The sequence below is a fragment of the Panthera onca genome, chromosome C1, assembly GCF_046562875.1.
Source record: "Panthera onca isolate mPanOnc1 chromosome C1, mPanOnc1 haplotype 2, whole genome shotgun sequence".
Classification (NCBI taxonomy): domain Eukaryota; kingdom Metazoa; phylum Chordata; class Mammalia; order Carnivora; family Felidae; genus Panthera; species Panthera onca.
Window position 1 is genome coordinate 34,520,446 of NC_138346.1, and position 16,721 is coordinate 34,537,166.

Below are 16,721 nucleotides of genomic sequence, written 5' to 3' on the forward strand. Positions count from 1 at the left end.
ACCTCATACCTGTCAGAATGGCTAAAATCAAAAACACAAGAAACAAGTGTTAGCAAGGTTGTGGAGAAAAAGGAACCCCTTGCACTCTTGGTAGGAATACAAACTGGTACAGCCACTGTGGAAAGCACTATGGAGGTTCCTCAAGAAATTAAAAAAAGAATTACCATATGATCCAGTAATGCCACTACTGGGTATTTACCCAAAGAATATGAAAACACTAATTCAAAAAGGTATATGCATCCTTATGTTTACTGCAACATTATTTACGATAGACAAAATATGAAAGACACCCAAGTGTCCACTAATAGATGAATGGATAAAGAAGATGTGCTATATATACACCACAGAATATTATTCAGCCATAAGAAAGAATGAAATCTTGTCATTTCTAACAACATGGTTGGATCTAGAGGGTATACTGCAAAGTAAAATAAATCAGTCAGAGAAAGACAAATACCATATTATTTCACTGAAATGTGGAATTTAAGAAACAAAAGAAATGAACAAAGAAAAAAAAGAGACAAACAAAAAACCAAACTCTCAAATATAGAGAACAAACATGTTTACCAGAGGGGGGTGGGTCAGGGGACTGGTGAAATAGGTAAAGGGGATTAAGAGCACATTTATCATGATGAACACTGAGTAACGTATAGAATTGCTGGAGCACTATATTTTACACTTAAAAGTAACATAACACTGTATTTTAAGTACACTGGAATTAAAAAAAAATCATGGCAGGTTCTTGTTCATGTTAAATTTTTTAGTAACTTCCTAAAAATTCAGAGGACCTGCTTAATGACTAATCTGCAAAGGAAATCATGAAATCAATTTCAATAAAATACTTAAAAATTAACTTAATCAAGAAGTGAAAGTTGTACAATGAAAACTACAAAACATTGCTAAAAGAAATTAAGGAAGACATAAATAAATAAATGGGAACACATTTCATGTTCATTGACTGGAAGATTTAATATTATTAAAACTTCAGGGACCCTGAATGATTCAAATAATCTTGAAAAGAAGAATAAAATCGGAGGACCAACTCTTCCTGATTTTGAAACTTATTATAAAGCAATAGTAACCAAAACAGCATGGTACTGAGATAAAGACAGAACTATAAGCCAATGGAAGAAATAGAGAGCCCAGAAATAATCCCTCACATCTATGGTCAAATGGCATTCGGCAAGGGTTGCCAACACCATTCAATAAAGCAAGGATGGTATTTTCAGCAAATCGGCTAGAAAAAGTGTATATCCACATGCAGAAGAATGAAGTTGGACCCTTATCTAACACCATACACAAAAATTAACTCAAAATCAATCAAGGACTTAAATTTAATACCTAAAACAATAAAACTCTTAGAAGACATAGGACAAAAGCTTTATGACACTGGATTTGGAGATGATTCCTTGGATATGAGAGCAAAGATATAAGGTTTAAGTAAAAAAAGAAAAGCAGACCGAGCGGACTTTGTGTAAATTTTTAAATTCTGTGCATCAAAAAACATACATCAACAAAGTTAAAAGGCAACCCATAGTGTGGGAGAAAACATTTGTAAACATCTTTTAAGGTGTTAATATCCAGAATATATATAGAACTCCTAAAATTCAACAACAAAAAAGCAAACAACCCAATTTAAAAAAGGGCAGAGGACTTGAATAGAGATTTCTTCACAGAAGACACACATGTGGCCAATAAGATGAAAAGGTGCTCAACATCACTAATCATTAGGGAAATGTAAATCAAAACTATGAGATACCACCTCACACCCATTACATTGGCTACTATCAAGAAACAGAAAATAAAGAGGTGTTGGTTAGAATGTAAAGAAATTGGAACTCTTATGCACTGTTGGTGAGAATGTAAAATGGTAGAACCAGCGATGAAAACAGTATGGTTTCCAAATTAAATTCCAAATTAAAATGGAATACCATATGTATGATGCAGTAGTTCCACTTCCGGGTATATACCAAACAGAACTGAAATTAGGGTCTTAAAGAGATATCTGCATATCCGTGTTCATAGCAGCATTATTCACAATAGCCACAAAGTGAAAGCAACCCAAGTGTCCATCAACAAATGAGTGGATAAGCAAAATGTAGTATATACACACAATGCAACATTTTCAGCCTTAAAAAATAAGGAAATTCTACAATTTGTTGCAACACAAATGAACCTTGAGGACATTAAATGAAATATAATTCAGTCACAAAAAGGCAAATACAGTATGATTCCACTTATATTAGGTACTCAGTGTAGTCAAAAATCATAGAAACAAAGCAGAATGGTGGTTGACGGGAGCTGGGGAGAGGGGAAATTGGGAGTTATTGTTTAATGGATACACAGTTTCAATTTTATAAGATTAAAAGAGTTATAGAGATGGATGGTGGCAATGGCTGTGCAACACTATGAATGTATTTGATACCACTGAACTATACACTTACAAATAGCTAAGATGATAAATTTTATGTAATACGTATTATAGCACCAGGCCAAAAAAAAAAAAAAAAAAAGAAAAAAAGAAAAAGGGCAGTAGCACCTGTGGAAATATCCTGAGTGTAAGACCTCTCTCTTGGTAACAGCAAGGGGATAACAGCAGACACTGCACTCTGAACACTACTCAATCTGAAGGATAATACTTAAATGAAAATTAGGATTGGATACTATATCCTATTTTATAAAAAGGCAGACTAAAAGACTTTAGAATATTAGTGACTAAAAAGTGAAATGAGGAAAATGAAGAGAACTGAAATAGGATCAAGATACATATATAAATAAGAATAACTGGGATAGCTTGATTTTGTAGGAAACATGGCATTTGCAAGGCCCGTTCCATTTTATAGTAAGAACTGCAGAATAAAGTAAGGATTAAGGAGGAAAGGACCCCAGAGAAATATTTATTCCCAAGCATGTTTTTAAAAATATTATTTAATATATCAGGCATTGCCCTGGGGAGATACAGAGGAAAAAGACAGGATGCCTGTTTTATGGGAATCATGTTATACTTAGACATATATATCAATCATTGTGAGACAATGTAATAAATATCATTTTCTGGGAATGTCTAAGGTTTGTAGAAGCATAATGGAATAAAAAGTACAAGAGGATAGGCTTCAAAGATGTGATACTTGCGTCCACCTGCACAAATGAGGAGGAATTTTGGAGGAAAAAAAAGGAAAGTATTTCAATCAGAAAAAAAGAGTATGCACTAAGATTCAGTAGCAAGAAATGAAACTCAAAAATTAGATATATTCCACACCATTAAGAGTCCTTAAACCATGCTAAAAAGTTTAGGCTTTATCCCATAGGTTTCAGGAAACCAATGAAAGTTTTAAAGTTGTAAAGTGACACATACAAGCAGGCCCCTTACTGGTCACAGTGTTGAATACTGATCTGAGTGTGAGAGGAGGTTTATCTAGAAAACTAGGGGCAATGCATCTACCTGCAACTGTCCAGGTAAGAGACGATGAGATTCAGGTAGTAGCAGTGATGAGGTGAAGGAGGAGATGGACTCAAGGGCATTTCAGAGACAGACAGAAGAGACTGCCTGTATAACTAGATGTGAGGAAGAGGTAAGTGTCAGGATAACCTCAGTTTCTAGTTAGGGCGACTTAGTAGAAAGGTTTTCATTAGCCAAAGAAAGAAATCCAATGCATCAGAGAAGTTTGATATTCTAAGGGTTTACTCAAACTGCATAGAGAATGCCTATGAAAAGTCTAATTGGAGGCATTCTATAGACACATCTAGTGGCCAGGAAAGAGTGTGGGGTTTAGGTAAAAATTTGAGAATCACCAGCCCTGCTTGATGCCAGAGTCCCTTGGTGACCTGAAGAAAAATCTGAGGTAGCAACTGAAGCCTATGAATAGGTGAGACTGCTTAGGGGGAGCCTATTTAGGGAAGAGGCCGACTGCAGACTTCTGGAGAATAACAGAAGTAGAGGAAGAAGAAACAGTAAAAGATACCGTGAAGAAAAAGAGAATTGGAAAACAGGAATTACATTCTGTAATATGATATTACAGAAAGCAAAGGAGGAATATTAATTGTACTTAACTATTTTCTTACCAAGTGTTGATGGATACTGGTCTCAGACTGTTTTTCAGGTCTGAGTGATTCAACTTGTGTTCGTGAAGTGCAGAAACAATCCTGGAAATTTAGAAATGCATTAAATAAGTGAAAAATAAGTCATAAGATCAACAGGGGTGACATGTGAATATAAAGGTCTGATGACTAGGGCGAGGAGCAGAGACAAAGGGCAGCATGCAAGAACCTGGAATTGAAGTCAAGATCTATACCATGGAGGTCCTCAGTATGGGAGAGATGGGAAAGCAGCTGGGTATGCAGAAGACAAGTTATAATTTTACTTAGTGCTACCTCTGGGGGTCATAATATCAATTCATTTTTACTGCTGCTATTAATTTTTAACCCTTTCATCATCTTTGCAGTTTTGAGCATTTAGCTAAAGGTTATACTGCTATACTCATTATAATCAATTTTATTTTAATCCTCAGATTCTTTCTTAAATGTAAGTACCATGTTTATCCACATTAAACTATACAAGTAATGTATTTGAAACCAATTTTGTTTCTCAAGGTGATAAACATCTTACTTCAACTGAAAGCAAATTAAAAGTAGAAGACTTAGAGCCTGGGTGGCTTGGTCGGTTGAGTCCATTGGACTCTGGATTTTGGTTCAGGTCATGATCCCAGGGTCATGGGATGGAGCCTTGTGTCACGCTCCATGCTGAACATGAATCCTGCTTAAGATTCTCTCTCTCCCTCTGCTCCTCCTCCCCAGCTTGTGCATGCATGCAAGCTCTCTCTCCTTCTAAAAAAAAAAAAAAAAAAAAAAGTAGGAGACTTAGTTCTAGTTCCATTATCACAATTTACCTTTTCTTTTATTTTAACCCATGGTCCTACCATCACATCCTGCCAATAAAGAAATGTAACACCTCTATATGATTTATCATCAGTTGGTGGCACAAAGCTGGCCTTATTTTATTTAGGAAGAAAAGATATGTCAAAAGAAAAATATAAACAAATTATATGAAAGAGACTTTACAATAAATTATTTTCTAGCATCTCATTAACATTTATTTGTACATGAACAGTAAAGTACTAATACCAAATGAGTCTTCAAGATAAGCTCTCCCATGTCTACCTAACACTTTGCAGTTACTTTTTTCTTCGTAGTCACTTAAAAATAATCAAACTTCTTTTAAAATACACCAGAATTTCTCACTAATCAAACTAGTCATTTTCTCAGTTTTCTCAGTTTACTGATTATTTTAAGACAAATTCCTGAAGTTTGTATACCTTATCAATTTTATCACAATAATTTGATCTAAATCTCCAGTCTTAGGTAAAATTTGCCCCTGGAGAACAGGAGCTAACAATGTCAATTTTAACTATAGAAACATTTCCTTTAAAAATTTTCTACTGGATTGTCTAGAGTGAATACAATGGACAATAAAAGTTTTTGAAGATAGTTATTACCAGTTAGGCCATATACATAATGTATTTGGTATTTACATATATTTTATAACATTTACTCTGAATTGTTCACAATAATCATTAACACCATTGTGAAGAAAAGAGTTAACATAGCAGACCTAAAACTGCTATCTTTAGAAAAGGCTTGTTTGCAAAGTTGATCCTTGGCTAGTATCTGGGAACAAGGAGGGTTCCTGCCATTCCTTGATAAGAACGGATCATGTGCTTAAACCATATAAACAATATGGTTTATGCTGAATATCTGCTTTTTTTCCCTGGAAGTCTGGAATTTTGTTAACCTGCTAGCACAAGGTACCTACATGACCAACCCCCAATAAAAAGCCTGAGAATAAGTCTCTAATGAGCTTCCTTGGTAGGCAACACTTCACACATGTTGACATTACTCTGGGAGAATTAAGCACATCCTACGTGACTCCACTGGGAGAGGATTCCTAGAAGCCTGAGCCTGGTTTCCTTTGAACTTTACTCCTTGTACCTTTTTCCTTTGCTGACTTTGCTTGGTATCCTTTAGCTGTGATAAATCTTAATTATAAGTATGACTACATGACCAGGTTTTCCAATTCCTTCTAGCAAATCACCAGACCTGGAGGTAGTCTTCAGAGCACATCTAACACAGTTATCAAAATATATTCAAACATAAAAAAGTCTCTCTAAAAAACCTCCGTCACTTTTTTTTTTGATGGAAGCTAATTTAGGACATACTGGGCATATTTTTTTAAAAGTTATATTGACCCTAATTTATTTTCAAAATAAGAGCATGATCTGTCTTTTTGGTTTATATATAGAAAACATTTTATAAAATAATATGGTAGACCTCCATTTAATTTTCTTTATATAGAATTTTCACAGCACAAGAAAATGATCACTATAAATGTGAAAATAGCTAAAACCAGCCAACATTACAAGGCAAAATGTTTTTGCTGACCTCTCCTAAAAAATATTAGCATGTTCATTAGCTGCCCAGGTTATAAAAATCATAAACCACTCATAGCTTATCCTTCAAAACATTTTTTATATCCACATTGACTCAAATGAATGCTAGTGAATATAATAGCTCATGAAAACTCTACATATTAAGGTCTTTTAGGCAGGAAAAATGATTGAAAACCATCCAGAAGCTGCCCCAAAATATTTTTAATGTAAAATTTAATGTATTTCTAACCCACTACCATAATAGTAGTGAAAAGCAGTTATACCTAAAAGAGAAACTAAAGGAAAATATTTTAATTATGCTGCTCCTTTGAAAACACTGTTTCTTAGCTCTCAAACAGAGGGTAAAACTTGAATGGGGAGGAATCCTTCATAAGTAAAAACATCAACTTTATCTCAGCCGCACAAATATCTCATTTAGGAAAATAACATGAATATTTTGATTCAAAGGATTCTAAATATTTCATCATTACAGGAAGAATAAATGTAAAATTATTAACCAATTGAACAAATTTAAACCACCCATTATTAAATTATATTAGTTTTCACAAAACCCATAATTATGGAATAATGGAATAACTAAGATATTCCTATTCCAAAATATAGAAGCCCTGGGACACAGCCCTCTAAATCTCAGGATCTTCATCTATCAAATACCCTTTCACATCTCATCCAATTTACAAATCAATATAAAACTGTTAACCTTACGTAATCCTTTAGAGCAGGGGTCTGCAAACTATGGTCTACAAGTCAATCTGACCCACCACCTATTTTAGTGAATAAGGTTTTACTGAAACACTGACTCATTCATTTTTATTCATCTACATATTGCCTATGACTGCTTTCACACTATAACAGAAAAGTAATTTGTAACAGAGACCTTATAGCATACAAATACTATCTGGCCCTTTACAGAAAAACTTTGCCAATCCCTGCGTTAGAAAATGAGGTTAGGTATTTAACCCCATGTACTTCCTAGATAAAGTTCCCTGTTAAGTAGAAAAGCTTAACTTTAAAAATAAAGTAAATGCATTCGTATTTTCCATATAACAAAAAAATCATACAATAAATTCAACAAATGCATTCTGTATTTCCTCATAGTTCTGCCTCTCAGACTTGGCAAATGATGGAGTAGATTAGCAGATATGAGTTTGAGCCTTGGCTCTAATTCTATACAATCTTGGGCCAGACTCAAAATGAGGATTATACCACCTGCCCTGCCAATCACTCACAATTTTGAAGAGTGAAAGAGATACAATATATGAAAGTATTTATATACTATAAGTAATCATACAAATGCATCCATCACTTTTTAAAAAGATCACTGCTTTAATATAATCAAATACTGTATTATGTTCTATATAAGACGTGATGAAAGACCTAAAACTAATCCAAATAATCCAAATAATATTTTCTGTAGGTTGAATATTTTTTACCTTATGATTCTTGGTTTTCAATCTAGATACCATGGATCTACTATAAACAAAAACAAGTTGGAATCTATATACATCACATACATTGATCCAAATGGTTTTTTTTGTCTTGTTAAGAGGCTTATTTTAATTACTATTTTGCTTGCCTTTGGTCTAATGGAAATTTATAAAAGGGATTTTTGAAATATTTAAAGGATAAGGCATAGCTAAGTGGATGGGAGAGGCATATCTAAGTACAGTAAAAAAGTACATGAAAAAAGTGGGTATGAGACAAAGGAAAAGAATAATATATTAGCAAAGTATATAAGCAAAGTATTAGTAAAGTATAAGCAAAGTACAGTAAAAAAGTACATGAGAAAAATGGGTATGAGACAAAGGAAAAGAATAATGAATATATAAGCAAAGTATTAGCAACAAAAACTCAATGGGAATTTAACTCATTTCTTAAGACCAGAAGCCATTCTGGTCAAAATAACATCTCAGGGCATAATAATATCCAATATCCCATTAGAACATGCCTTCTGTTATGGCTGTGCATCTAACTACTCTGATAGCACAAAATTAGAGCTACATTAATACAAACTTACCAAAAGAGACATTGAATCGTTTTAGTTCACAGGAAGTGACAAAAATCCATCTATTTCAGAAAAAGATTTTTGCTTTATCTTCAAGGTGAAGAGATATCCTATTATAAAAACAAAAGCAAAATAATTTAGATGTACATGAAAGATCCTTAAGAACTAGTTGTTGTAATCCCACATGAAAGGCAGCTATTCTTTGACACAAGGACTACAGACATTCCTGAAAAGTGTCTTTAAAGAGCATTTCTGTTTACAGAACACTATTTGGGATCTGACATCACAACAGAAAGGCAGAGTGAAGTTGAAGGGAAATTCTGAATATTTCCATTGACCAATATACCTGCATCTCTCCTTCCCTATCTTTTCTGTACTACTTTTTTGTTTAAGAACCCGAAGCAAATGTGAAAGCAATATGGAAAGTCAATGTTGGACCCACATTTGACATAAATGGTGCCACTTACAAATACACCCCAAGAATTTCCAATGGTTCCACTTAAAAGTAAATGTTGACAGTTCCAAAGCTTCCTGATTGGATTAATTACCTATTAAATCATTTGGGGTCTATGACAACCAAATTTGGGAAAGGATGTGGATTAGTAATACACTACGAATCAGTAACATTTTTTCATTGCCATGTCTTTAAAAAAGAAATTTCAATTTTCAGGTAAAAATAATATTTTCTTTAGGTTGAATATTTTTACCTTATGATTCTTAGTTTTCAATTCTATTTTTCCTGGAATTTGACAGATATGATATGCAGATTATTACACAAATAATTCCTGTCCACTTTCTTTAGTAGAGTATTAATCTCAATAGTTCATGAAGACTCTACAACAGATTCAGAAGTTTAAAATAGTAACTTCTTTGGATTCAAGGAGCTTTAAAGAAACCACCAAAACTTTCCAGATTTTTCCGAATAGAAAGGGCGGCAATGTTCTAAACTTCCTAGTGCTAGGTGTTCTTTACACCTAACTAATATCACCTCTTTTTTCTAAATCATGGTTCGTTACTTCATTTCAATAAAGTCCCCAAGTTTACTCAGGGTATCTGCAACTATCTGAACAAAATTAAAAAAAAAAATAAGATTTTATAAACAATAGATATAGTGGAGCAGTATCCAATTTAATTGCTAAGGAAAGATATGAATTTATTCAGGATATTCACTACAAACCAAAAGCAGAGAACAGGAGGAAGAAAAACCTGAAAGGGTAGGATTATTTTGTCACCTGCCACTCATTATCATCAATTTAAGGCAGTGGCATTTGCTGTATTACAAAAGGGGGAAAGCAGTATCTACCCTGCCCAATTTCCAGGGTGATGGAGATCAAATGACTGAAAGGGCTCCTAACTACCAAACACTACCAATATAAGAGCTTGAATGGATGCTCCAAAAAGTACAATCAAATATTACTGGTGGTGGTTCAAAAAGGCTTATTTGCAAAGCAAGTTGGCAATGTTTCAATAACCATGATAATACTCATACCTTTTGATCCAATAAAATTCTCACTTCTAGTAATCAACTCTAAGGAAACATCCAAATAAATGAAGAAACCATACACATGTAGGAAGTCATTACACTGTAGACAAGTATTCATTCCACAAGTGTTTAATGAATGGCTGCCATGGGTCAGGCACCGGGGACACTCACTAGTGATCAGGGCAGACAAGGTCCTGACCACTTGCAGTTTACATTCCCACTAGCAGGAAGATTAAGGATGTCGTGATTAACTGAATTTTCTGGTTATCAGGATTCTGTTTCTTGCTTTTTCCACTTCATGTCAGTAAGTTCTAAATAATAAAAAAAACCTTTAAATCCATTACATTATCTATATTTCAGAAAAACACAGAAGAAACTGACACAATCTAAGAGAACAGTTAGTACTAAAGGAGTTGCCCTTTGGGGTGGTTTAATCTCACTGGCTTCTGCTTTAGATATGCAGACGATTAAGAGATAATTTTACAAGACATTTTGAGGTCAAGGCAGCAGCTGCACCTAGTAAAGGGGAGTGGGGAATAGATTTGCTGTCATAATTTTCCCCTGCATGCTCTTTCACTAGATATGAATATAAATCCTTCTTAAAGAAATATTTGAGACCTGTATTTCCAAATGTATTACAAGTACATCAATGTGGTCCTTTGCATTTGTATCTAACAAGCTAATCAGGGGAACATTTTATAAGTAATTTAAACCTGCTCCATTATAAAATCATTTGAAGGCTTTCATATCAAAGGTTAACAATTTCTGTTAGAATCATAGGTCACATTTATTTACAGAACTTGGATTTTGAGTTAATTTAGGCATCCAACAGAGGCCATTGTTACAGGGGATGCAAAAAAAAAAAAAAAAAAAAAACAGATTTAACTCTGAGCCTTAAAATTACTGTAATTTCCAGAGGGATCTTGAGAACCCATAAAATCCTAAAAATTATAGCGACGCACACACAACTCCGTAAAATTTTCCAAACTTAGTATCGTGACTCATGCTTTCAAAAAATATTTACTGAGCGCCTACTGTGCGCCAGACAGACTCTGTACCAGGGAGACGCTGTGTCACAAATCCTGACCAAGTTTTGAGGAAAAAGGTATTTGACACAACAAACCGACGAGGGAAAAATACAACGTTGGATTTAAATTCTGAGACCCAAACGAAGCTTGAGCATTTAATTTTCCAAGAGGTTCCTTCCGAGTCCTGCTTTGGGGATCTTGACAGAGAACTCGTAGAAGGTGGTGCACAAACCCGGGCCAAAGGGTATCTACACTTTGGAAACTCCTCCAGGCTCCTGAGCGCGGCCAAAGGTGAGAGGCGGGGGCGGAGGCGGAGGTTGGAAGAGTGCACTTCGCGCAGCTCGCGCACTGCGCACCTGGCGCGGCCAAATCCGGCAAGCACCGCCTACCCCGCACGCAGGTGCCTCCGCCAGCGGGCGGCCGGGGGCTCAGGGGCCGCTCGCGCAAGCCGGATCCTGCCACGGCTCCGCCGGCTGCCCGGGCTTCGATTCGAAGCGGGGCGGCGAGTTCTAGCCTCCGGCTTCCCAAGGCGTGCGCCGACCAAGCCGCGCTCCCTCACGTCCCCGACCGGGCCTTACAGCCTCCCCTCCCCGGCCCAGCCTCCCCTTATTACCCTGGCGGCGACCACAACCAGCGATTCTCCTCAGGCGGCCAGCGGTGCGAGGCCTGCTGGCCCCGGGAGCCCAGCTGGCCGAGGGGCACGGCGAGCGCACAAGACCCGCTCCCAGCGCGGGCGGCGGGGCGCAGCAAGGCGGCGCGACCCGGACTGGGGCTGCGGGCCTGGAACTCTGCCCCAGTCCCCGGCAGTCCGCCCGGACTGGACTCGCCCCAGGGTCGCGGCCCCGCCTCCCGCCCCAGGGCTGGGCAGCCAGGGGGCGGGGTCTTGTAGCTTGAGGGCGGGGCCGCAGCGCAACAACTTGGAAGGGTGCAGGGCTGGCGGACACGAAACCACAATTCCCGACAGGTCGTGCGCTGGGGCCGTGGAGGCTGCTGGGAGAATGGGTCTCCTTCGCTCTTCCCCAATTGTGTGGGGCAGTTAGGGACCCGGGCGTCGCTGCAAAACCGAAGTCGCCGAGTGATGATGTTGTGAAGTCGCTCGCCTGTCTCTGCCACGCCCGGGCGGTTACTGGCAGCGGCGGCCGCTTCGGCTGCAGCTCTCAGGCTGCTACCGGTTTAGATCCTTTCCCTGAGGGAGCGCCGGCGGAGGACGGAGGACGGAGGACGTCGGGGCATTCCTGTAAGTAACATTCCCGCGCATGACTCGAACTTGCCCTTGCCAACTTCCCCTGAAAACGCAGGAGCCTCCCAGCCCCGAGCTCCTCTCGGTCCTCTGAGGTCACGCGCGGACAGAACAGGAGGCTGGATATCGGAGGCCTGGGTCTTCGCCGGGTCCCCGCCCCGCGGTGGGAAGTGGTTTGTTTCCTAAGTGTGGGTGCGAAGTGATGGGCGCTGGGCTCTGGTCTCTGGGTTCACCCCAGCTGCACCTCTTGAGGATTGGCAGCATCTATCATTCTCTGTCGGAGAGCATCCAGCTGGAGCCCCATCCCTGAGTGATGAGCGGCTTTAGTGCCTGGACGTTAAACCTTAAGCCTCGGTCACCATCTGTGATGTGAGCGAAAGGAGACGATATTGCAAAGAGCTCTTTTCTGTGTTGATTTGGGCTTTTCTTCAGATTGATTTTGAGCCAGATACCACATATCTTTGAAAAGAAATGGTTAGCTTTAGTTTCAAGCATCGATAATAGATATTGGCAGATGTCGTTTTAGTACCAGCATAATCTAAACAGTTAAAAGAGTTCTGGGTCATAATAATAATGGTGATCTCAGTTAACTGCCCACGAACCTTTTATTAAAACCTGCAGTTTCTGAGCCGAGGGGGAAAAAAAAAAGCAGTAACTTTTCACTGGAAATTCACCAAGCTAGAATGGATCATAGGAATAAAATGATATGGACTCTTCCAGTTTTTTTTAAAAAATAGATATTTCAGCAAAAATTGTCCTGACCTTCAAATCTTTGCCATAGAATTGGAAGTCTGAGTTACAGTGATCTCCAAATAGCCTGTTAATAGCCTTGACGTGACACCTCAGAACAAACAGAACAAATTGTGAAGGACATTTGGTGGTGAGAAAGGGCAGGGATAAAGACACTTTATCATCTCAGCAGTTTTTCCAGCTTTCTATTTTTAAAATTAATGTTCAACAAGTCTCAGACATTCAGCAATCACATGTATGAAAGACAGTGTTGTTGTTTTTTTTTTACAGATTTTTATTCATTGTTGAAGGAGCCATAAAAAAGAACAAACATTTGAGTATAGTTGACCCTTGAACAACATGGAGGATAGGAGTGCCTATCCCCTGCACAGTCAGAAATCCAGGTATAACTTTTGACTCCCCGAAAACCTAATTACTAACAGCCTGTTGACCAGAACATAACATAAACAGTTGATTAGCATGTTTTGTGTTATATGTATTACATGCTGTATTCTTTTTTTTTTTTAATTTTTTTTCTTAATGTTTTTATTTATTTTTGAGACAGAGAGAGACAGAGCATGAGCAGGGAAGGGGCAGAGAGAGAGGGAGACACAGAATCTGAAGCAGGCTCCAGGCTCTGAGCCATCAGCACAGAGCTCGATATGGGGCTCGAACTCACAGACTGTGAGATCATGACCTGAGCCGAAGTCGGACGCCCAACTGACTGAGCCACCCAGGCGCCCCTACATGCTGTATTCTTACAATAAAGTAAGCTAGATAAAGGAAAATGTTGGGGCGCCTGGGTTGCCCAGTTGGTTGAGCATCCGGCTCAAGTCATGCTCTCATGGTTAGTGGGTTAGACCCCGAGTTGGGTTCTGTGCTGACAGCTCAGAACCTGGAGCCTGCTTCAGATTCCGTGTCTCCCTCTCTCTGCCCCTCCTCCGCCTGCGCGCTTGCACTCCCTCTCTCTCTCTCTCTCAAATATAAACATTAAAAAGCAAAAAGAAAATGTTTTTAAAAATCACAAGGAAAAGAAAATACATTTACTGTGCTGTATTAAAAAAAAAAAATCTGTATATAAGTGGACCCTTGCAGTTAAAACCTGTGTTTGAGTCAGCTGTCCTTTCAATCAGCCAGGCACACCAGTCATAAGTTCTACATACATTCACTCACTTAATCTATAATAACCTTATTGTGCTACTCTGAGGCTCAAAGATTTTGCTTATGTAACAAGCGAAGATTCAAACCTGAATCTGCCTTGCTTCAAAGTTACAGGTCAGGTAAGTTGTACCTACTTCAGAAATTACTCGCCTTAAAGGTTGGATGATTAAAAACTATTTTCCAGCATTATTTCCTAATACTGGTTCCTTACATACCTGGAATATCTAGAATAGGTTCTGAACCCCTGCTTTACTAGTTTTGAACAAAGTGTTCTCTCTGTTTACCATTCCTGTCCCCCGAAGAGGTGTTCATTAAGACCCTAAAAGCACATTCCAAATCTAGCGCAGTTTACTTGTGTAAGGCATGATAAGACTGGATTTTCATCTCAGAGGTTTTTTCCAGTTCAAAGGCTTAGTGATTCTACAATTGAAAATATGAGCCAGAGCGTTATTCTGTACTGAAAATCATCGTTAACATCAGTAGCCACAAAGAATAGAAAAACTAGTTTCCTAAAAATTTCACATCAATACCGAAAATGTTAAACATCAATATAAGAAATGAAACAGATAGTAATATGTATTTTTTTTTATTATTTTGAGCTCTTTATATCATCTGTACCAGTTTTCTACCCTCTTTAGTTACCATCCTCTTGAGTTAAGAAATCTGAGGCATTAAAATAATACATTTAAAATGACTTAGTGAATGAAGGGACTAAATTATTCATGGTTTCCAGTCATGTTTTTTCAGATCTGCAGTGCTCATGTAATAATAGGAAACATTTTTATAATACTGTGTGTTAGATATCGGTCAACATTTTACCTATATTATCCTCACAATAGCATTATGCGGTGTTCTTGTAGATAGGCAATTGAAGCAGAGGATAAGTTAACATACCCAAGGCCATTCATCTACTAAGTGATAGAACTGGATATCAAACCCAGGCATGCTCAGAAATCTTTAACATTTACTGAGCACCTTCTGTGAACCAACCCCACAACTGGGTGTTTTTATTACAATTAGATCATTTATCTGTACAACTACCTTAGATAGAATGTAAGTTCAGCATTTAGTGACTTGCCCAAAGATATAAGAATAAATGGTTCAGTTGAGATTTGAACCCACTCTTGCCTTTCTTCAAAGTCCTTATTCTTTCTTCTACTTTCTCTCAATAATCTAATCTTTATTAAATATCTTCAGTGGGCCAGACACTGTGCTAGGGATTTAGCCCCTGCTCTTAATAAACACAGTCTGAAGAGGGAAAGACACAATTGTGATAGTGTATTAATAGGATAGCAGTATACAGAAGGCAACATGCAGAGGTCCTATAGGAACAGAGAGAAAGGGAGTGAAATCTACCTGGGGTGGGAAGGCTTGGGCCAGTCTTGGAAAAACAAATGGGAATAAGCCTGGACAAAGAAAAGGAGAAGGGGTTGTTGTGGGCTGAATGGTGCCCCACCAAAATTTATATGTTAAAGTCTTAACCTCCAAAACCTCAGAATGTGACTGTATTTGGAGATAGGGCCTTTAAGGAGGTGATTGAGTTAAATGGAGCCTTTAGGGTGGGTCATATTCATTCTGACTGGTGTCTATAAGAAGAACTTTGGAAACAAAAAGAGACACCAAGGATGTGTACACAGAGGAAAAAAAATTATATGAGAACACATTCACAAGGCAGGCATCTGCAAGTGTCAGGAGAAAGCAAGCCTGCCAATACTTTGATATTCGACTTCTAGCCTCCAGAACTGTGAGGAAATAAATTTCTCTCATTTAAGCTACCCGGTCTATGGTATTTTGTTATGGCAGTCATAGCAAACTACTGCAGGGATGTTCTAGCAAAAGGAATGACATACAAAAAGCCTTTGAGGTGTGCCAGGTGATTAGATTTCATGGTAAGAAGTGTTGAGAGATGAAGCTGGAGATTAGGCTGGGGCCATATTAAGACGATTTTGTATGAAATGCTAAGGAGCTGAACTTTATCCTAAGGAGGATGGAATGGAGAGGGTTTGTAGCAGAGGAAAAACATTAGATCTGCATTTTAGAAAGACTACTCTGAACTTTGTGGAGGATGGATTAAGGAGGATAAGACTGGAAGCAAGGAGATCAATTAGGTGGAAGCTGAACTAAATATTTTCTTGCAGTATTGAAGTGTCAAACTAAAGCAGAACTATTGTTAAGGAAGATTTTAAAGGCCACAGCTAACCCTTAGGGCAAACATGGGAGGATTTAGGAAGAATTTGTATCTAGAGATTTAAAAAGTAAAAAGCTAGAGATTAAAAAGTAAAAAAAAAGTAAAAAATCTAGAGATTAAAAAGTAAAAAGCTTTACTTTTGACATTTTGCTTTCCGTAAATATATAAAGCTTTATACCACAGAATGTTCAGTATTTGCCCACTGCATTTAATAGACAGTTTTATGGGGCTTACACTGTTTTAAGCCAACTCCTCTGATGACCTTATAAAATATCTACCATTATTATCTCCGTTTTATACGTAAAGATATTGAAGCACAAAAGAGTAACTTACCCATCATCACATAGCAAGTGTTAGAATCAAACTCAGCCTGTCTTCACAGTCTGTGCTCCTAGCCATTATACTACATGTTACCATATGTTATTTATCAAGATCTTCAAGTAC

The 16,721-nt window shown here is 37.8% G+C and overlaps 2 protein-coding genes across 5 annotated transcripts in view; one reads left to right on the plus strand and one right to left on the minus strand.

Moving 5' to 3' along the window:
- Nucleotides 1–11,767, minus strand: part of STRADB (STE20 related adaptor beta) — a 35,089-nt gene extending 23,322 nt beyond the window's left edge. The window contains exons 1-3 of one of the 2 annotated variants that reach the window (XM_078451017.2): nucleotides 11,573–11,767; nucleotides 8,461–8,558; nucleotides 4,063–4,143 (exon numbers count right to left, since the gene is read on the minus strand). In XM_078451017.2, coding sequence (XP_078307143.1) covers nucleotides 4,063–4,143; nucleotides 8,461–8,472 — 93 coding nt within the window. In that variant the 5' untranslated portion in view covers nucleotides 8,473–8,558; nucleotides 11,573–11,767. Of the gene's footprint in view, nucleotides 1–4,062; nucleotides 4,144–8,460; nucleotides 8,559–10,102; nucleotides 10,604–11,572 lie in introns of those variants that run through there. The other variant, XM_078451018.2, reaches the window with a different exon arrangement.
- Nucleotides 11,768–11,973: 206 nt separating this feature from the next.
- Nucleotides 11,974–16,721, plus strand: part of TRAK2 (trafficking kinesin protein 2) — a 65,104-nt gene continuing 60,356 nt past the window's right edge. For 2 of the 3 annotated variants that reach the window (XM_060622946.3, XM_060622944.3), the window contains exons 1-2: nucleotides 11,974–12,196; nucleotides 13,220–13,332. The gene's annotated coding sequence lies outside the window, so the exon portion shown is untranslated. The remainder of the gene's footprint in view (nucleotides 12,197–13,219; nucleotides 13,333–16,721) is intronic. The other variant, XM_060622945.3, reaches the window with a different exon arrangement.